Source organism: Bombina bombina, chromosome 4 (assembly GCF_027579735.1).
Source record: "Bombina bombina isolate aBomBom1 chromosome 4, aBomBom1.pri, whole genome shotgun sequence".
Taxonomy (NCBI): domain Eukaryota; kingdom Metazoa; phylum Chordata; class Amphibia; order Anura; family Bombinatoridae; genus Bombina; species Bombina bombina.
This window is the reverse complement of record NC_069502.1, coordinates 286,890,657-286,913,018: the sequence shown is the minus strand read 5'-3', so window position 1 is coordinate 286,913,018 and position 22,362 is coordinate 286,890,657. Positions and strand designations below refer to the sequence as shown.

At 43.4% G+C, this 22,362-nt stretch overlaps 1 protein-coding gene across 3 annotated transcripts in view; it reads right to left on the bottom strand.

Moving 5' to 3' along the window:
* Positions 1-22,362, bottom strand: part of HLTF (helicase like transcription factor) — a 502,174-nt gene that overhangs the window by 76,641 nt on the left and 403,171 nt on the right. For all 3 annotated transcript variants that reach the window (XM_053709998.1, XM_053709997.1, XM_053709996.1), the window contains exon 19: positions 9,861-10,039. In XM_053709998.1, the coding sequence (XP_053565973.1) occupies positions 9,861-10,039 (179 nt within the window). The remainder of the gene's footprint in view (positions 1-9,860; positions 10,040-22,362) is intronic.

The window sequence follows — 22,362 nt, the reverse complement described above, 5'->3', positions numbered from 1 at the left end:
GTCGGAAGAACAAAAGAAGCCCCCTGAATTAAACGATGGTGATCTGTCCACCACGTCAGAGAGTGTCGTACAATCGGTTTTAAAGATATTAATTGAGATATCTTTGTGTAATCCCTGCACCATTGATTCAGCATACAGAGCTGAAGAGGTCGCATGTGAAAACGAGCAAAGGGGATCGCGTCCGATGCAGCAGTCATAAGACCTAGAATTTCCATGCATAAGGCTACCGAAGGGAATGATTGTGACTGAAGGTTTCGACAAGCTGAAATCAATTTTAGACGTCTCTTGTCTGTCAAAGACAGAGTCATGGACACTGAATCTATCTGGAAACCCAGAAAGGTTACCCTTGTCTGAGGAATCAATGAACTTTTTAGTGAATTGATCCTCCAACCATGATCTTGAAGAAACAACACAAGTCGATTCGTATGAGATTCTGCTAAATGTGAAGACTGAGCAAGTACCAAGATATCGTCCAAATAAGGAAATACCACAATACCCTGTTCTCTGATTACAGACAGAAGGGCACCGAGAACCTTTGTAAAAATTCTTGGAGCTGTAGCTAGGCCAAACGGCAGAGCCACAAACTGGTAATGCTTGTCCAGGAAAGAGAATCTCAGGAACTGATAATGATCTGGATGAATCGGAATATGCAGATATGCATCCTGTAAATCTATTGTGGTCATATAATGCCCTTGCTGAACAAAAGGCAAGATAGTCCTTACAGTTACCATTTTGAACGTTGGTATCCTTACATAACGATTCAATATTTTTAGATCCAGAACTGGTCTGAAGGAATTCTCCTTCTTTGGTACAATGAAGAGATTCTAATAAAACCCCAGCCCCTGTTCCAGAACTGGGACTGGGATAATTACTCCAGCCAACTCTAGATCTGAAACACATTTCAGAAATGCTTGAGCTTTCAATGGATTTACTGGGACACGGGAAAGAAAAAATCTCTTTGCAGGAGGTCTTATCTTGAAACCAATTCTGTACCCTTCTGAAACAATGTTCTGAATCCAAAGATTGTGAACAGAATTGATCCAAATTTCTTTGAAAAAACGTAACCTGCCCCCTACCAGCTGAGCTGGAATGAGGGCCGCACCTTCATGTGGACTTAGAAGCTGGCTTTGCTTTTCTAGAAGGCTTGGATTTATTCCAGACTGGAGATGGTTTCCAAACTGAAACTGCTCCTGAGGATGAAGGATCAGGCTTCCTTAAACGAAGTACCATCTGAATAGTAGTACATTTAGCAAGGGTAGAAATAGCCCCATCAACTTTAGGGATTTTGTCCCAAAATTCTAATCTGTCAGACGGCACAGGATATAATTGCTTAAAACGTTTAGAAGGGGTAAATTAATTACCCAAATTATTCCATTCTCTGGAAATTACTTCAGAAATAGCACCAGGAACAGGAAAAACTTCTGGAATAACCACAGGAGATTTAAAGACCTTATCTAAACGTTTAGATTTAGTATCAAGAGGACCAGAATCCTCAATTTCTAAAGCAATTAGTACTTCTTTAAGTAAAGAACAAATAAATTCCATTTTAAATAAATATGAAGATTTATCAGCATCAACCTCTGAGACAGAATCCTCTGAACCAGAAGAGTCATTAGAATCAGAATGATGATGTTCATTTAAAAATTCATCTGTATAAAGAGAAGTTTTAAAAGATTTTTTATGTTTACTAGAAGGAGGAATAACAGACATAGCCTTCTTGATGGATTCAGAAACAAAATCTCTTATGTTATCAGGAACACTCTGAACATTAGATGTTGATGGAACTGCAACAGGTAATGGTACATTACTAAAGGAAATATTATCTGCATTAACAAGTTTGTCATGACAATTAATACAAACAACAGCTGGAGGAACAGCTACCAAAAGTTTACAGCAGATACATTTAGCTTTGGTAGTTCCAGCACCAGACAGCGATTTTCCTGAAGTATCTTCTGACTCAGATGCAACGTGAGACATCTTGCAATATGTAAGAGAAAAAACAACATATAAAGCAAAATTGATCAAATTCCTTAAATGACAGTTTCAGGAATGGGAAAAAATGCCAAGGAACAAGCTTCTAGCAACCAGAAGCAAAGAAAAATGAGACTTAAATAATGTGGAGACAAAAGCGACGCCCATATTTTTTTAGCGCCAAATAAGACGCCCACATTATTTGGCGCCTAAATGCTTTTGGCGCCAAAAATGACGCCACGTCTGGAACGCCGACATTGTTGGCGCAAAAGAACGTTAAAAAATGACGCAACTTCCGGCGACACGTATGACGCCGGAAACAGAAAAGATTTTTTGCGCCAAAAAAGTCCGCGCCAAGAATGACGCAATAAAATGAAGCATTTTCAGCCCCCGCGAGCCTAACAGCCCACAGGGAAAAAAGTCAAATTTTTAAGGTAAGAAAAATGATTGATTCAAATGCATTATCCCAAATATGAAACTGACTGTCTGAAAATAAGGAATGTTGAACATCCTGAGTCAAGGCAAATAAATGTTTGAATACATATATTTAGAACTTTATTAAAAAAGTGCCCAACCATAGCTTAGAGTGTCACAGAAAATAAGACTTACTTACCCCAGGACACTCATCTACATGTTTGTAGAAAGCCAAACCAGTACTGAAACGAAAATCAGCAGAGGAAATGGTATATATATAAGAGTATATCGTCGATCTGAAAAGGGAGGTAAGAGATGAATCTCTACGACCGATAACAGAGAACCTATGAAGTAGACCCCGTAGAAGGAGATCATTGAATTCAAACAGGCAATACTCTCCTCACATCCCTCTGACATTCACTGCACGCTGAGAGGAAAACCGGGCTCCAACCTGCTGCGGAGCGCATATCAACGTAGAATCTAGCACAAACTTACTTCACCACCTCCATAGGAGGCAAAGTTTGTAAAACTGATTTGTGGGTGTGGTGTGGGGTGTATTTGTAGGCATTTTGAGGTTTGGGAAACTTTGCCCCTCCTGGTAGGAATGTATATCCCATACGTCACTAGCTCATGGACTCTTGCTAATTACATGAAAGAAATAACAAACTCTTGCTTGATGAAAATAAAAACTAACAGTTTATCACCTCTTTCACTTTACCCTTCCTGCTTAAAGCCGGCAAAGAGAATGACTGGGGGTGGAGTTAAGGGGGCAAGCTATATAGACAGCTCTGCTGTGGGTGCTCTCTTTGCCACTTCCTGTTAGGAAGGATAATATCCCACAAGTAAGGATGAAACCGTGGACTCGGTACATCTTGCAAAAGAAAACATAATTTATGCTTACCTGATAAATTCCTTTCTTCTGTTGTGTGATCAGTCCACGGGTCATCATTACTTCTGGGATATAACTCCTCCCCAACAGGAAATGCAAGAGGATTCACCCAGCAGAGCTGCATATAGCTCCTCCCCTCTACGTCAGTCCCAGTCATTCGACCAAGAATCAACGAGAAAGGAGTAACCAAGGGTGAAGTGGTGACTGGAGTATAATTTTAAAAAAATATTTACCTGCCTTAAAAACAGGGCGGGCCGTGGACTGATCACACAACAGAAGAAAGGAATTTATCAGGTAAGCATAAATTATGTTTTCTTCTGTTATGTGTGATCAGTCCACGGGTCATCATTACTTCTGGGATACCAATACCAAAGCAAAAGTACACGGATGACGGGAGGGATAGGCAGGCTCATTATACAGAAGGAACCACTGCCTGAAGAACCTTTCTCCCAAAAATAGCCTCCGAAGAAGCAAAAGTATCAAATTTGTAAAATTTGGAAAAAGTATGAAGCGAAGACCAAGTTGCAGCCTTGCAAATCTGCTCAACAGAGGCCTCATTCTTAAAGGCCCAAGTGGAAGCCACAGCTCTAGTGGAGTGGGCTGTAATTCTTTCAGGAGGCTGCTGTCCAGCAGTCTCATAGGCTAAACGTATTATGCTACGAAGCCAAAAAGAGAGAGAGGTAGCAGAAGCTTTTTGACCTCTCCTCTGTCCAGAATAAACGACAAACAGGGAAGAAGTTTGACGAAAATCTTTAGTTGCCTGCAAGTAGAACTTGAGGGCACGAACTACATCCAGATTGTGTAGAAGACGTTCCTTCTTTGAAGAAGGATTTGGACACAAGGATGGAACAACAATCTCTTGATTGATATTCCTGTTAGTAACTACCTTAGGTAAGAACCCAGGTTTAGTACGCAGAACTACCTTGTCTGAGTGAAAAATCAGATAAGGAGAATCACAATGTAATGCTGATAACTCAGAGACTCTTCGAGCCGAGGAAATAGCCATTAAAAACAGAACTTTCCAAGATAACAATTTTATATCAATGGAATGAAGGGGTTCAAACGGAACACCCTGTAAAACGTTAAGAACTAAGTTTAAACTCCATGGTGGAGCAACAGCTTTAAACACAGGCTTGATCCTAGCTAAAGCCTGACAAAAGGCCTGGACGTCTGGATTTTCTGACAGACGCCTGTGTAACAAGATGGACAGAGCTGAAATCTGTCCCTTTAATGAACTAGCCGATAAACCCTTTTCTAAGCCTTCTTGTAGAAAGGACAAGATCCTAGAGATCCTAACCTTACTCCAGGAGTAACGTTTGGATTCACACCAGTATAGGTATTTACGCCATATTTTATGGTAAATCTTTCTGGTAACAGGCTTCCTAGCCTGTATCAGGGTATCAATAACCGACTCAGAAAAACCACGTTTTGATAAAATCAAGCGTTCAATTTCCAAGCAGTCAGCTTCAGAGAAGTTAGATTTTGATGTTTGAACGGACCCTGTATCAGAAGGTCCTGTCTTAGAGGTAGAGACCAAGGCGGACAGGATGACATGTCCACTAGATCTGCATACCAAGTCCTGCGTGGCCATGCAGGTGCTATTAGAATCACTGATGCTCTCTCCTGTTTGATTTTGGCAATCAATCGAGGAAGCAGCGGGAAGGGTGGAAACACATAAGCCATCCCGAAGTTCCAAGGTGCTGTCAAAGCATCTATCAGAACCGCTCCCGGATCCCTGGATCTGGACCCGTAGTGAGGAAGCTTGGCGTTCTGGCGAGACGCCATGAGATCTATCTGTGGTTTGCCCCAACGTCGAAGTATTTGGGCAAAGACCTCCGGATGAAGTTCCCACTCCCCCGGATGAAAAGTCTGGCGACTCAAGAAATCCGCCTCCCAGTTCTCCACTCCCGGGATGTGGATTGCTGACAGGTGGCAAGAGTGAGACTCTGCCCATCGAATTATCTTTGATACTTCCATCATTGCTAGGGAGCTTTTTGTCCCTCCCTGATGGTTGATGTAAGCTACAGTCGTGATATTGTCCGACTGAAACCTGATGAACCCCCGAGTTGTTAATTGGGGCCAAGCCAGAAGGGCATTGAGAACTGCTCTCAATTCCAGAATGTTTATTGGAAGGAGACTCTCCTCCTGATTCCATAATCCCTGAGCCTTCAGAGAATTCCAGACAGCGCCCCAACCTAGTAGGCTGGCGTCTGTTGTTACAATTGTCCAGTCTGGCCTGCTGAATGGCATCCCCCTGGACAGGTGTGGCCGATGAAGCCACCATAGAAGAGAATTTCTGGTCTCTTGATTCAGATTCAGAGTAGGGGACAAATCTGAGTAATCCCCATTCCACTGACTTAGCATGCATAATTGCAGCGGTCTGAGGTGTAGGCGTGCAAAAGGTACTATGTCCATTGCCGCTACCATTAAGCCGATCACCTCCATGCATTGAGCTACTGACGGGTGTTGAATGGAATGAAGGACACGGCATGCATCTTGAAGCTTTGTTAACCTGTCCTCTGTCAGGTAAATCTTCATTTCTACAGAATCTATAAGAGTCCCCAAGAATGGAACTCTTGTGAGAGGAAAAAGAGAACTCTTCTTTTCGTTCACTTTCCATCCATGCGACCTTAGAAATGCCAGAACTAACTCTGTATGAGACTTGGCAGTTTGAAAGCTTGAAGCTTGTATTAGAATGTCGTCTAGATACGGAGCTACCGAAATCCCTCGCGGTCTTAGTACCGCCAGGAGGGCACCTAGAATCTTTGTGAAGATTCTTGGGGCCGTAGCCAATCCGAATGGAAGAGCTACAAACTGGTAGTGCCTGTCTAGGAAGGCAAACCGTAGATACCGGTGATGATCTTTGTGGATCGGTATGTGAAGGTAAGCATCTTTTAAATCCACTGTGGTCATGTACTGACCCTTTTGGATCATGGGCAAGATTGTCCGAATAGTTTCCATTTTGAACGATGGAACTCTTAGGAATTTGTTTAGAATCTTTAAATCTAAGATTGGTCTGAAAGTTCCCTCTTTTTTGGGAACCACAAACAGGTTTGAGTAGAACCCTTGTCCTTGTTCCGACCGCGGAACCGGATGGATCACTCCCATTAATAACAGATCTTGTACACAGCGTAGAAACGCTTCTTTCTTTATCTGGTTTGTTGACAATCTTGACAGATGAAATCTCCCTCTTGGGGGAGATAATTTGAAGTCTAGAAGGTATCCCTGAGATATGATCTCTAGCGCCCAGGGATCCTGAACATCTCTTGCCCAGGCCTGGGCGAAGAGAGAAAGTCTGCCCCCCACTAGATCCGGTCCCGGATCGGGGGCTCTCGGTTCATGCTGTCTTTGGGGCAGCAGCAGGTTTCCTGGCCTGTTTGCCCTTGTTCCAGGACTGGTTGGGCTTCCAGCCTTGCCTGTAACGAGCAACAGCTCCTTCCTGTTTTGGTGCAGTGGAGGTTGATGCTGCTCCTGTTTTGAAATTCCGAAAGGGACGAAAATTAGACTGTCTAGCCTTAGCTTTGGCTTTGTCTTGAGGTAGGGCGTGGCCCTTACCTCCTGTAATGTCAGCGATAATTTCTTTCAAACCGGGCCCAAATAAGGACTGCCCCTTGAAAGGTATATTAAGTAATTTGGACTTAGAAGTAACATCAGCTGACCAGGATTTTAGCCACAGTGCCCTACGTGCCTGTATGGCGAATCCTGAGTTCTTAGCCGTAAGTTTGGTTAAATGTACTACGGCCTCCGAAATGAATGAATTAGCTAGTTTAAGGACTCTAAGCCTGTCCATAATGTCGTCTAGCGTAGATGAACTAAGGTTCTCTTCCAGAGACTCAATCCAAAATGCTGCCGCAGCCGTAATCGGCGCGATACATGCAAGGGGTTGCAAAATAAAACCTTGTTGAACAAACATTTTCTTAAGGTAACCCTCCAATTTTTTATCCATTGGATCTGAAAAGGCACAGCTATCCTCCACCGGGATAGTGGTACGCTTAGCTAGAGTAGAAACTGCTCCCTCCACCTTAGGGACCGTTTGCCATAAGTCCCGAGTGGTGGCGTCTATTGGAAACATCTTTCTAAATATTGGAGGGGGTGAGAACGGCACACCGGGTCTATCCCACTCCTTAGTAACAATTTCAGTTAATCTCTTAGGTATAGGAAAAACGTCAGTACTCGCCGGTACCGCAAAGTATTTATCCAACCTACATAGTTTCTCTGGTATTGCAACGGTGTTACAATCATTGAGAGCTGCTAAGACCTCCCCTAGTAATACACGGAGGTTCTCCAATTTAAATTTAAAATTTGAAATATCTGAATCCAATCTGTTTGGATCAGAACCGTCACCCACAGAATGAAGCTCTCCGTCCTCATGCTCTGCAAGCTGTGACGCAGTATCAGACATGGCCCTAGTATTGTCAGCGCACTCTGTTCTCACCCCAGAGTGATCACGCTTGCCTCTTAGTTCTGGTAATTTAGACAAAACTTCAGTCATAACAGTAGCCATATCTTGTAATGTTATCTGTAATGGCCGCCCAGATGTACTAGGCGCCATAATATCACGCACCTCCCGGGCGGGAGATGCAGGTACTGCCGCGTGAGGCGAGTTAGTCGGCATAACTCTCCCCTCGCAGATTGGTGAAATTTGTTCACATTGTACAGATTGACTTTTATTTAAAGTAGCATCAATACAGTTAGTACATAAATTTCTATTGGGCTCCACCTTGGCATTGGAACAAATGACACAGATATCTTCCTCTGAGTCAGACATGTTTAACACACTAGCAATAACTTGCAACCTGGTTATAATCTTTTTTAGCAAAAACGTACTGTGCCTCAAAGAGGTACTTAAACGATTAAATGACAGTTGAGATAATGAACTGAGAACAGTTATAGCATCAACTTTAAAACAACACAACTTTTAGCAAAGGTTTTGTTCCCATTAGTAAGATAACATAACTAAATTTGACATAAAAATTATTGAGTAACGTCTTTATCCACAGTCAATATAAAAAATTCTCACAGCTCTGCTGAGAGAATGTACCTCCCTTCAAGAAGTTTGAAGACCCCTGAGATCTGTCAGAGATGAACCGGATCATGCAGGAAAAATAATAATAGCTGACTGGAAATTGTTGATGCGTAGCAAAGAGCGCCAAAAACGGCCCCTCCCTCTCACACACAGCAGTGAAGAGAAACGAAACTGTCACAATTCAAAACAAACTACTGCCAAGTGGAAAATAAAGCCCAAACATTTATTTACTCAGTACCTCAGCAATGTAAACGATTCTACATTCCAGCAAAAACGTTTAACATGATATAATACTTATTAAAAAGATTAGTGACCTTTAACAGAGTAGTTCCGGTGAAGTACCATTCCCAGAATACTGAAGTGTATACATACATGTCATTATAACGGTATAGCAGGATTTTCTCATCAATTCCATTCAGAAAATAAAAACTGCTACATACCTCAATGCAGATTCATCTGCCCCTGTCCCCTGATCTGAAGCTTTTACCTCCCTCAGATGGCCGAGAACAGCAATATGATCTTAACTACTCCGGTTAAAATCATAGTAAAAACTCTGGTAGATTCTTCCTCAAAGTCTGCCAGAGAAGTAATAACACGCTCCGGTGCTATTATAAAATAACAAACTTTTGATTGAAGTCATAAAAACTAAGTATAATCACCATAGTCCTCTCACACATCCTATCTAGTCGTTGGGTGCAAGAGAATGACTGGGACTGACGTAGAGGGGAGGAGCTATATGCAGCTCTGCTGGGTGAATCCTCTTGCATTTCCTGTTGGGGAGGAGTTATATCCCAGAAGTAATGATGACCCGTGGACTGATCACACATAACAGAAGAAATGTGTCTCTTCTCAGAGTGATAAGCATCTGTTTTTTTGGGAGGGGGGGGGGATATTAGATATTACAATTCCTAAAAAAAATAATAAAATGGTTTAGGAACAGAGAGGCTAATTCAATCAGATCATGCCATCATCAGCAAAATAACAGACCAAATATTGTATTTTCACCTTAATCTATTAAGAGACATCCCAACCTGTAAAACCTTCAGAACATTTTATTAGAATGCCCAGTCAGAGAACAGGCTGATGAAATATAGGTAAAAACAAATGAATGATCCCCGCTGGCAAACAGTTCAGACCTGAAGTTGAGATGCTGATGAGATTATCTTTTTTTGTGTAATAGTAATGTTAAGATCAGGCAGTCAAATGGCACAGGGATCGAGCTAAGTTATGTATTATAACAGTCAAAGTGTGCAGGGAAAATGGAAATTGTGTAGGCTTTAAAAAATAAGTTCAAAAGAAGAATGAAACAGAAGTTAAGCCATATAATCATTCGGACTGTGGCTCTTTATAAAATAATGTGCTGGTTCCTAAATATTTTGAATGATTCCTAACTTTTAAATAAAGTAGTTATCCCTTGGGGTGATAATGATATATTAAATAAATAAGCTTACATTATCTTGGATGGTTTAAATAAAAACAATCATAAGAATTATAAAAATATTTGATCATAAGATACAAGTTCCAATGAATCTTGAGAGGGTTAAGTAGTGGAGAACCAACCTGTTCACTGTGAATAACCTGGCAAATGCATGGTTTGCAAAACACGTGTGCACAATGTGTTATTACGGGCATATTTAGAGAATCCAAGCAAATAGCACATTCTTCATCTGAGCCAGAGGTCAGAACTAATTTTATTTTATTCATCAGTTTCTCACGTAACTCTTCTGGTGTAGAACTGGCTAAAAAAAAGTACAGAAAAAAATAAATAATTACAATTCAAATCTATCTTATTGGTAGTAGCAATCATGGAAGCCACACATGTAAATAAGAATGTCCAGATACAATTTAAACATAGGTAACTTAGGTTGCCTCTATAGTTACAGTTATGTGTGAAAACCCCCCACAAAAAACAAACAAACATTTAATGGATGTACATATTCACAGTGTCCAGGAATTCATCCAGGTCTGTCAATCATTGTTCTACTGTTATTGGTATTCCTTAGTTAAAAGGTGCATTAGACTTCCAAGAATGGATCGGCTAGAATAAATACATAAATTATACTTACCTGATAATTTCATTTCCATCGTAGGGAGGAAAGTCCACGGCTTCATTTATTACTTTTGGGACTAAAGAACCTGGCCACCAGGAGAAGGCAAAGACACCCAACCTTCACCTTGTGCCAAGGCTATCCATGCTTCTCACACCAGGACAAGTAAGTCCTCCACACCTTATGGTAGATCCGACGAGTGACTGGCTTCCTTGCCTGAACGTGTCAATTACACTTTCAGAAAAACTTGACTCTTGGCTAAGACTAAGCGTTCAATTTCCACGCAGTCAGCCTCAGAGAAACGAGATTTTGATGCTGAAAGGGACCCTGTTCCAGCAGATCCCTGCGACAGGGTAACCTCCATGTCGGAGAGGATGACATCCCCACCAGATCCGCAAACCACGTCCTCCACGGCCACGATGGAGCAATCAGGATGGCCGAAGCTTGCTCCTGTTTGATGCGTGCCACTACACGAGGTAGAAGTGATAAAAGTGGAAAAATGTAAGTTAGGCTGAAACCCCAAGGCACCGCTAAGGCATCTATCAGCTCTGCCTGGGGATCCCTCGATCTTAACCCATATCGAGGTAGCTTGCAATTGAGTCTGGACTCCATGAGATCTATCTTCGGCGTTCCCAATCTAAGACAAATCTCCACAAACAGAGACCATTGCCCCGGATGGAAGGATTGCCTGCTGAGAAAGTCCGCTTCCCAGTTGTCCACACCTGGAATGTGGATTGCTGAAGCGAGCCGCTGTGGGACTCCGCCCACTCCAAAATCCGAGACACCTCCCTCATTGCTAGGGAGCTCCTCGTACCCCCCTGATGTTGATGTAAGCCACCAAGGTAATGTTATCGGTCTGGAATCTGATGAGGCCGAAGGACCCCAGAGGAGGCCACACCCTCAGAGCATTGTAAATTGCTCTAAGTTCCAGTATATTTATCAGAAGGAGAGACTCCTCCCGGGGGGGCATTTTCCTTGTGCCATCCTAGCACCCCAAACAGCTCCCCATCCTGCGAGACTCGTGTTCGTGGTCACAATCTCCCAGGACGGTCTCAAGAAGGATGTCCCCAAGGACAGATGCTCCGGACGGATCCACCAAGAGTGGATCCATGGATATCCGCTGTGATAGATCTGAATGATCGCCGTTCCACTGTCACAACATGCACAATTGAAGAGGTCTAAGATGGAATCAGGCGAAGGGGATGATGTCTATGCTGGAAACCATGAGACCGATCATCTCCATACACTAAGCCACCGAAGGGCTTGAGGAGGACTGAAGGTCAAGAAAGGTGGACGCAATCTTCCTGTGTTGTTGATCTGTGAGAAATATTTTCATGGACATAGAGTCTATTATCGTGCCCAGGAACTCCACCCTGTTGCTGGGAACCAGGGAACTCTTTCCTGAGTTGATCTTCCAACCGTGAGATTGGAGCAAGAAAAGAAGAGCCCTCGAATAATCCTCTGCGAGGCTGAATGATGGCGCCTGGACTAGGATGTCGTCCAAATAGGGCGCCACAGCAATGCCCCTGGATCTGGCCACTGCAAGTAGCACCCCCAGAACCTTTGTGAAGACTCTCGGGGCCGTCGCCAGACTGAAAAGAAGGGCCACAAACTGGAAGTGTTGGTCCAGAAATACATATCTTAGGAACTTGAAGTGGTCCCTGTGAATTGGAACATGAAGGTAAGCATCCTTCAAGTCTATTGTCGTCATGAACTGCCCCTCTTGAACTAGGGCAGAATCAATCTGATCGTTTCCATTTTGAAAGATGGAACATCCAGAAACTTGTTTAAACACTTTAGATTCAGAATCGGGTGGAACGTGAAATCCTTCTTTGGAGCCACAAAAAGATTTGAATAGTACCCTAGACATCTTTCTGCTTGGGGTACTGGTACGATAGGGGAGAGATCCCTCACACATTCTAGAAAGGCCTCTCTCTTTTCCGGTCTTGAAGACAGGTTTGACAGGAGAAATCTGCCCCAGGGCGGATGGGACCCGAATCCTATCCTGTAACCTATCCCAAGTGTCCTGAACGTCCTGCAACCAGGCTTCGTAGAAGAGAGACAATCTGCCCCCTACCTGGTCTGGAGACCGGTCGGGGGCCACCACTTCATGCCGATTTTGTCTCGGCGGGGCTTCTTGTTCTGCTTGGACTTGTTCCAAGACTGAGCAGGCTTTCAAGTTCCCTTGGACTGATCCGCTTTCACGGCGGGCTGCTGGCGCTGGGCCTTGTCCGCACGAAAGGGACGAAAAGTAGATCCTTTAGGTTAAGCCTTCTTATCCTGCGGTAGGAAACCTCTCTTACCTCCCGTAACCGTGAATATGATCAAATCCAATCCTGGACCAAACAGAATATTTCCTTGAACAGGCAGAGACAACAGCCTTGACTTAGAGGTCATGTCCATAGACCAAGACTTTAGCCACAGTGCCTTGCGAGCGAAAACAGAAAATCCTGAAACGTTTGCGTTCAGGCAAATAATTTGCATATTGCCGTCACAAATTAAAGAATTGGTGACCCTCAACGCCTTTATCTTATCCTGTATCTTGTCGATGGAAGTCTCCCTCTCTACCATATCACAGAGGGATTCACACCAATATGCTGCAGCTCTGGAAACCGCGGCCACAGCCGCTGCCGGTTGAAGAAACATAAATTATGCTTACCTGATAATTTCCTTTTATCAGCTGCTTTCATTACTTTTGGGAAATAAGAACCTGCCCACCAGGAGGAGGCAAAGACACCCCAGCCAAAGGCTTAAATACTTCTCCCACTCCCCTCATCCCCCAGTCATCCTGCCGAGGAACAAGGAACAGTAGAAGAAATATCAGGGTGAAAAGGTGCCAGAAGAATATAAGGAAGCCCCACATAAAATTACGGATGGGGAGCTGTGGATTCTTTCCATCAGAAGAAAAGGAAATTATCAGGTAAGCATAATTTATGTTTTTCTTCTTTAATGGAAAGAGTCCACAGCTGCATTCATTACTTTTGGGAAAACAATACCAAGCTATAGAGGACATTGAATGCCAAGACGGGAGGGTTATAATAGGCGGCCCATACTGAGGGCACCAGGCCTGAACCTCTACCCAATAAAAAATCCCGCTTCGCCGAGAAAACTTTTTAAAGGAAAAGCCCCAATGACACTGACTCGCAGCAAGTACAGAGCCAAACTAGAGACCGCAAAACGGACGGACCATTAAGGAATGGGACTGGAGTTTTTAGTAGTCCTGTCAACCTCTCAGTGAGAGCCTGGGTGAAAGTTAGAGTCCGGTGATGCAGGGAGAGTCTTTCTGCAAAACCATCCCGACTCATATTAACAGCTCCACAAGCAATCAGCGTTGACAAGTTTCGCTGCCTACTTTCTGCATTCAAGTCCATGTCAGGAGCGATGCTTCTACCTGCCACACTTGAAGGGCCGTGTTCCTGTTCCACGGCATAGATTCTGGTTTCATTTTTTATACATGATGATAACACAGAAGACAGGGTCACAGTATGGCGCCTTTTATCTTATGGAATCAAGGGTTAATTATTCTGATAAGGGGATTATTTAACGGGGGGGGTTATACATATTGTAAAATATATACATATTGTTAATTGTGTGATTGCTGCGTTATGTGCGAAATGAGGCTATGGCAATGGTGGAACTTTCAGGTTGACTTCTGGGAGTATTGCACGGCCAGTTTTGGCGCGTTTTCTCCTTAGCACAGGGGCGGTCCTGCGAGGCATCCCATGTGACTGGTTGTGGCGGACTCCACTTCCTCTGTTGATCTGCGGCGGAGGAAACAAAGTGGTTTCTGTAGTCTGGGTCATAGGAGGTGGTGAGTGCCCGGCCATTGGTGGTATAAAGGTGCCTGTTTATTAAGTTAAGGTCCACAAAATCCCACTAGCAGGGCTAGTTTCCCCACCTCCACACAGGCAGAGGACACAGGGAAAAGAAAGGCGCCAAGCACACAGCGCTCAACCATCATCCGGAACGTAGATCCCTAAAAGGAGATCTAACTCACCCGGAGACAATGGAAGAAGACTCAAAGGTCTCATAACTTAGTAAGACCATACACGTCCAAGAGTAAAAACTGTATCTAGATACACTAGAAACAGCTTACACGCACACCTTGAAGGTGCCAAGAGCAGCAACAAGTTTCAAATTTGCAAAACCTTCTGCATGCTGGACAGCTATCCATACAAGCTGTTGGATCAAGCCCCAACAGGACCATCCAGAGGCCTAAACTTAAGGCCAAACCACTCAACTGCTGTTACAGGGCGCTAAGCCCGCCAACCCTCCCCCACATGGAGGAGGAATCCAGGTTCTGATGAAATCAGATGTCAGATAGAGTGACGCAGCGGAACACACCGCTGCCCGGTCATCTCTGACTGAAGGCTATAAGGACTGAAACAATCCTTACCCCCTCACGAACCCACAGGTCCTCTCAAATGCTTAGTTGAATATGAAAAACAATGATAACCTGAGCACTCAGCGCTACTACCGAACCAGTCCAGCAGAAACAGCGCCACGTGTCTGAACAGCCGCAAAACCGAATGAACCCGACAGGACCAGTCTGTACCCCGGGATCTAACAGGCAAGCTGCATAAATTTTCCCTCATAGAGGAAAAAAGAAAACATACATTATTAACCATAGGACTAACATGTCCAAACGACTCCTGAAGAAGTAACAAAAGAGAATCAATCCCAGATGGTTCCCGAAGGAAAATAAAATACAAGGCAAGCCGAAGGTTAACGCCCAAAAGACACAGGCCTAACCACAGGACCAGCTAAATGGAGCCCTATCTTTCAAAAACTGGGAAAAATCTCAAACAAATGACAAACAGGAGATAACCGCAACCCCACATGTCTAATGAAGTGCACCATTCGAATTATCAGACTGATTAAAATCCCCGTATCTTAACGATAGGGTCATTCAGTAACTGAAAAATACGTCTGAGCAATACGCGAAGGCGCGCAATCCTGTAACGAAAGGCACAACACTCAGGAACAGTTACACCCGCATGGAACTGTAGAGGCCCACCCCAAGGCGGAAGGCCCGGGACAATAGGGCACAAGCACATTCTCAAATAAACATCTGGACTCTGCAGACGAACAATCACCAACATTAAATGGAAGTGAAAACGCGCTGCAACCTCCGGGGGAACACGGCACCCCGCATGGAGGAACCATAAGCTGGGTTACCCGCATGTGTAGAAGTATGAATTGGTAGGGAACTCGCCTCATGGAGGACGGGACCCCCAGAGGCGGATGGCTCAGCAGTCCCTTGATTCCCCGAGCCCGAGGAACCAGGCGCTCTCATATGGCATACGGAACAAAACTGGTTGACATGTGTCAACGAGGCCAATCCGGATTCGTCACCGGACAATCTGAATCAAATTAGTCTTGGTATCAGAATCCTCTCTCAATATCAGAATCCTCCATAACTGGACAGAGGATATATAAATATGGACTACAGTAATAAAAACAAAAGCGGCACCTGACACCCCCAATGGCTGGAGCACTCACCACCTCCTATGACCAGACCCCTGCGGACTCGAATATCTCCTTCGCCACACGGTCGGGTATGTGGAAGTTGGAAACGGAACGTAACCACGCCCCAACACAAGGTGGACCGTACAGTTCAAAAAAAGCACGCACAACCAAAAAGGCTGCGTCACTTCCAAAAGGCCTCAAAGTTCCAAACCACGAGCCCGTAAACATCACACATAAGCAGGTTGAATCACATAACAAACATGATTATAAACCCCCCTGTTCAATAACCCCCCTCAGGAGATATTAACCCTCTATTCCAAGATACTAACAGAGACTCACTGAGACCCTTATGTTATATAGTTAGACCCGCAAGGTGTGGTAGCCTCTCGGGAAACATTCACATTATAGTACATCGATGATGAAGTAAAATGAAACGATCTTACCGGAATCTATGCCGTGGAACAGGAACACAGCCTTTCAAGTGTGACGAATAGTGGCATTTCCTCCGCCATGGACTTGAAAGAAGAAAGCAGGCAGCGGAGCGAAGTTCGACTACGCCGATTGCTTGTGGAGCTGTTAATATGAGTCTGGATGGTTTTGCAGAGAGACTCTCCCTGCATCTCCGGGCTCTAACTTTCATCCAAGCCCTCAATGAGAGACTGACAGGACTACTTAAAACTCCTGTCCGATGCCGAAGAGTACTACGCTCCATAAGATACAAAAACCCAAATTAAAAATTCTGACACTTCTCTGCCATCCTCCTACGACGAAAGCCAAAGAATGACTGGGGGATGAGGGGAGTGGGAGGAGTATTTAAGCCTTTGGCTGGGGTGTCTTTGCCTCCTCCTGGTGGCCAGGTTCTTATTTCCCAAAAGTAATGAATGCAGCTGTGGACTCTTTCCATTTAAGAAGAAAACAAACCCTGTGTGCTGAAACATTTTCCTTAACATGTTTTCCAACTTTTTATCCATGGGCTCTTTAAACGACTAACTATCCTCAAGAGGAATAGTTGTCCACTTTGCGAGCATGGAAATAGCACCATCCACCTTAAGGACAGTCCCCCACAGCTCGAGTTGAGAGTTCAGGACGGGGAACAGTTTCTTAAAAGAAGAAGGGGAAAAGGAAGAACCTATTCGCTCCCATTCATTCTTAATAATATTAGCCATCTTAACAGGACACGGGATGGTCTGAGGCACCACCCTGTCCTTGTATACCTTATCAAGTTTAGGAATTGAAGGTTCCTCCGGAAGCTTTGTTTCCGGGACCTCCAGAGTAGCAAGCACTTGTTTCAGCAAAAAGCGCAAATTCTCTTTCCTAAACCTAAAGTCAGGCTCCTCTGCAGCCGGAGGATGAGATAACACGGACTCCGACCCAGAAGGAGCCTCCTCCGAAGAATCGGAGTGGGCCTCGTCCTCATATAACACCTCTGATATTTCCATAGGCGTAGACAACCCCTGGGCCGGACCGCCATGATAAGCCCTACGCTTGCGCTTAGCAGAACGTGGTTAGGCATGTATCACTTTTGATACCGCGGTTTGCAGTTGATCCGCAAAATCTGACGGCCAACAAATCTCTCCCGTAGGAGTAATGGTTGTACCTCAAGGGACGGGGAACCCACAGAGGTGGACAGCTCAGTAGTACTAGACATCCCATTATTTTTAGATGTCGCAACTTTATAAAGGCATGTGGAACATAGTTGAGCAGGCTGATCTACAAGAACCTCCTCACAATAAACACTAGAATGAGACTTTGTTAAAGAGGGAGTACCCTCTAACGCGTCAGAATCCTCCATAGCTTGCGCTTTTATTATGGACTAGATTAACTTAATAAACAGGCACCTTTATACCACCAATGGCCGGGGCATTCACCACCTCCTGTAACCCGGACTACAGAAACCGCTTTGTCTCCTGCGCCGTAGATCAACAGCAGAAGTGGAGACCGCCACACCCGGTCACATGGGATGCCTCGCAGGACCGCCCCTGCACTACGGAGAAAACGCGCCAAAACCGGCCGCGCAATACTCCCAGAAGACAACCTGAAAGTTTCACCATTGCCAGAGCCTCATCTCGCACATAACGCAGCAATCACACAATAAAAAATATGTATATATTATACAATATGTATAAACCCCCCGGTTAAATAATCCCCTTACCATAATAATTAACCCTTGATTCCATAAGATAAAAGGTGCCACACTGTGACCCTGTCTTCTGTGTTATCATCATGTATAAAAAAATGAAATAATCTTACCAGAATCTATGTCGTGGAACAGGTACACGTGTCCTCCTCCTGACATGGACTTGAGAGCAGAAAGCAGGCAGCAAAACTCGTCAACGCAGATTGCTTGTGGAGCTGTTAATATGAGTCGGGATGGTTTTGCAGAAAGACTCTCCCTGCATCCCCGGACTCTAACTTTCACCCAGGCTGTCACTGAGGGGTTAACAGGACTACTAAAAACTCCAGTCCCATTCCGAAGAGTACTACCCTCCATAAAACGCTACTGCGAATCTTCAGCACTTCTCTGTTATCCTCCTGTGACGAAAGGCAAAGAATGACTGGGGGATGAGGGGAGTGAGGGAGGTATTTAAGCCTTTGGCTGGGGTGTCTTTGCCTCCTCCTGGTGGCCAGGTTCTTTATTCCCAAAAGTAATTAATGAAGCCGTGGACTCTCCTCCCCTTTAGATGGAAAATGTTCTTAAACAAAAGTTCAAGTTTCAGCTCTCCCTATTTTAGCTCAAATTGCTGGTGTGATGAGGTGTTTTTTTTTATGATCTGCACAAAGAGAAGGGACGTTTCCAGATTAATAGCCTTAGAATAGGAAGAATGAATATTAAGTGTTCAAAAAAAATCCAATCCTTATGCTCATAAAAATATAAAGCACAGGTGGCTTGCAAGTTAGAGCCAACAACTCTGAAACTCTCCTAGATGAGGATATGGCAACAACAGAACCTCCCAGGATAACTATAGGTCCAAAAATGCATTGGGTCAAAAGGCCAGGAGAGAAGTACCTACAACACGAAATTAAGACTCAATGTGGAGTCAAAGGTCAAACCACTGGCCAAATCCTGAATAGAGATATGAACCTTTACAAATGTGGCATACAAACCCTTGTCTAAACCAACATTCCAAAATTTGAAAACAAAAAATTCTAAAAGACCACAACGGTAAGCTCTTGCATAGCACCATGACATGCAGGTATGCAAAACCTTGTGGTAGATTAACCTTGTAAAAGGCTTCCTAACTTGAATCAAAGTATCAGTCACTGTGTGCAAAAGGCCCTTGTCAGATAAATAAGAAGTTTCAAGTGCCATGCTGTCAAAGCTGGAAACCACAGGTCCAAATTATGAAAAGGACCCTGCTTCGACAACAGATTTTGTCAGGGAGGAAGAAGCATGTAAGGGCTAGTTGACTTATCTACCAGGTCCGCATACCATCACCTCCGTTGCCAAACTGTTGCATTGAGAATCACCAGTGCCTTCTTTTGGCAAATTATCACTGCTACATCCTTTAGATTGTAAGCTTGAGAGCTTAACTGAAGCTCAGGGGTACCCAATAGGTAGATTAAGTCTGATGGTCGGACACGAAAAGTGCTACAGGATTGGATCTTGAGGGACATCGATTTCAACCAATCAATGTAGATTTTTAAACAACAACACAATTGGCCTATCAAAAGCATGGTTGAGTGAGTACTCTCCCAATAGATATGGCGGTAGAGTAAAGTTAGGAGGGTAAGCGTCAATAGAAATAAAAAGTAAAGGTGGAGGCTGCTGTACTATTCTAAAAGGAAGAAGTCTGATTGAAGTCTGGCAAATGAACGTGTTGACCCGGTAATAAATGGTCTGCATGGCGCACTATTTAAATGTATTTATTTAAGCCTCACTTGGTCATATCAGGCCAAGCCCATGGCGCAAAGTAAAGGGGTCAGTGGCAGTAATTTGAATGCAGTGTTTTGCAACATAGCACAAGGTGTTGCTCCTGTTAACCCGAATTAAAGTCAGTGCTACTTTTGTTGTCTGTATTGATCTATTGTATCTTTATGCTTTTGCACATCCACGTGTTGCTAAATCATGTTACCTTAAAAGGATATAAAACACACATTTTTTTTTCATGATTCAGATATAGAACATGCAATTCTAAACAACTTTCCAACTTACTCCTATTATCAATTTTTGTTCATTCTCTTGGTATCTTTATTTGAAAAAGCAGGAATGTAAGCTTAGGAGCCGGCCCATTTTAAGTGGGTAGATCTCGTTAAGCTGCTCATTTGAAAAGTATGTCCCAACACAAAAAAGTGTGGGCACCCCTGCTATAGCTCACTTTGTATAAAAATGCATCTACAACTGGGCACCCCTGCTGTAGATCACTTTGTATAAAAGTGAATCTACAACTGATTGTGCTTAAGGGCAGGGTGCGCCTCTCATTTTACTCATGTTTGTCAATGTAAGTGTAGTAATGCACAGTTTATAGCCTTACATAATGTAATATTTTAAGTTTTGTATTGAACCCTTATGACAGTAACATACCATTTAATAGATCTGCGTGCAATCCCGCCCCCTGCCCGCGCACAGCCAATTCACGCACGGGCAGGAGCGGTCAATCTCCCTGGTCGGATGTTATCAGGGAGATTGAAATTCTCCACCTAAGAGGTGGAGAAGAGGGTAGGGAAATATTTATTTAAAAATAAATATATCTCAATGACCTAAAAAGGCTAATAGAGTGCCCAATAATAAAAAAAATAGTACTTACCAATAGGCACCCAACTAGTGGAAAGAACCAGTATAAATCCAAACTAGTGCTGAAACATATCAGCAGAGGATATGGAATAAAAGTATACTGAATACTCAACAGGAGGAAGCAAATGACAGGTCCCTGTGACACCTGTGGAAGGCTTGTGAACAATTCCCATGAGGTGAAATGTGTGATGGAGGAATGTATTGGGAGTATGGGTAGTGACAAACACTGTACTCTGAGGAGAAAATGGGCCTAAACTCTGAGAACCCCTCTCACTAAAGAATAACAAGCATATCTTCATTCTTCACCTTCCTCCAGCGGAGGCAAAAACAAGAATACTTTCCAGTAAGGAGGGAGGGGTTTTATAGAGCTCTTGATGTTTGGGAATCTATGCTTCCTCCTGCTGGCCAGGAAGAGTGGTTCCCAGGAGTAATGGATCATGTATTCTTACCACCTGTATGAAAGAAACGTTGATCAAATATGAATGATTGATCTATTAAACTAGATATAGTTTACCTCCCAATAATTTCACAACTATAAAATGTATTTCTAATGGTATATAACTAAATCAGTAATATTCCAATATAGGGGTAGATTATGAGTGGAGCAGTAACGTTAATGCGGGTGCGATATTGCAATATAGGGCTAGATTACGAGTGGAGCGGTAATGTTAACGCGGGTGCGATATTGCAATATCATGAATGTGTTAACTTACACTTATATTACAATTTGAAAGTAAATGCGATCCCTGAAACGCAGTTGCATTCAACGGTTAAAACTTTACTTGCAAGCTTCAACCCCTCACCTAAGACCCCCTAAGTTACAAAAAAGCCCCACTACCATTAAAAAACATTAATAAAAATGTGTGTGTGTGGCGGGGGATTAAGTAGTGTTGGGGTATTGCGGTGGGAGTTGTGGTGGATTAGGGGTTTATTGTGGTGGAGTGTGTAGCATTTTATGGGTTATTACCAATGGGGTTAATTATGTTGCGGGGTAGTTTTCTAAAGGGGATTTGGCAGATTAGGGATTAATATTGATGGGGTTAATTGTGTTGTGGGGTAGTTTGCAATGGGGGATGTGGCAGAATAAAAAAGTTACTCACTCACAGGCTGGATTTGGCTTAAATCAAATTGATTTTAATAACGATTTCTACATAAAGGTTTCATTTTTAGAATAACTTTTCCAGTTATGTGCTACAAGTGGAGTGCTATTTAGCACTCCCGCTAGCGTTATAACTTCAATAGAGGTTAACTTTTTGCACGGATCAGGTAGCACACATATTACAAGTTGAAAGTAAAAATCTTACGCTCGCACAAAAACCGACGCACACAAAAAGTTAACCATAGGATAACGCATTTGCAGTTTCATATTCATTCCACTGACTTCACTGGAGCAGCAAAGTTAAAAAAACAAAACATGTGGGTTAGACCTCTTAACCATTAAATAAGATATATGCTTGGCATAACTGGGACAGGGAAAGCACGCAACACCACTACAGTAAAAACATATTTAAGAGCCTGAAGTAGTAACCGGCGCAGATCCAAGCCTGCATTGTCTTCACCGCCTATAGATAAACATTTAAGGTGGGAAATAAACCCAGGTGGTAAATTACCATAGAACAAGCTAACAAGTTATTCAGCTGGTTGTTTGTTGCTGAGAGTGTACTTCTCTCTGTGTATCATGTCTCCCCTGTGGGAAATAAACATCACAGAAAAGACAGTAGTAGTTTAGAACACAGAAGCAACAAATGGACAATAATTGCCAAGTTGTGTGATTAACTAGCAATGGTTAGAGAAGTTTGCCCACCCTCACAGA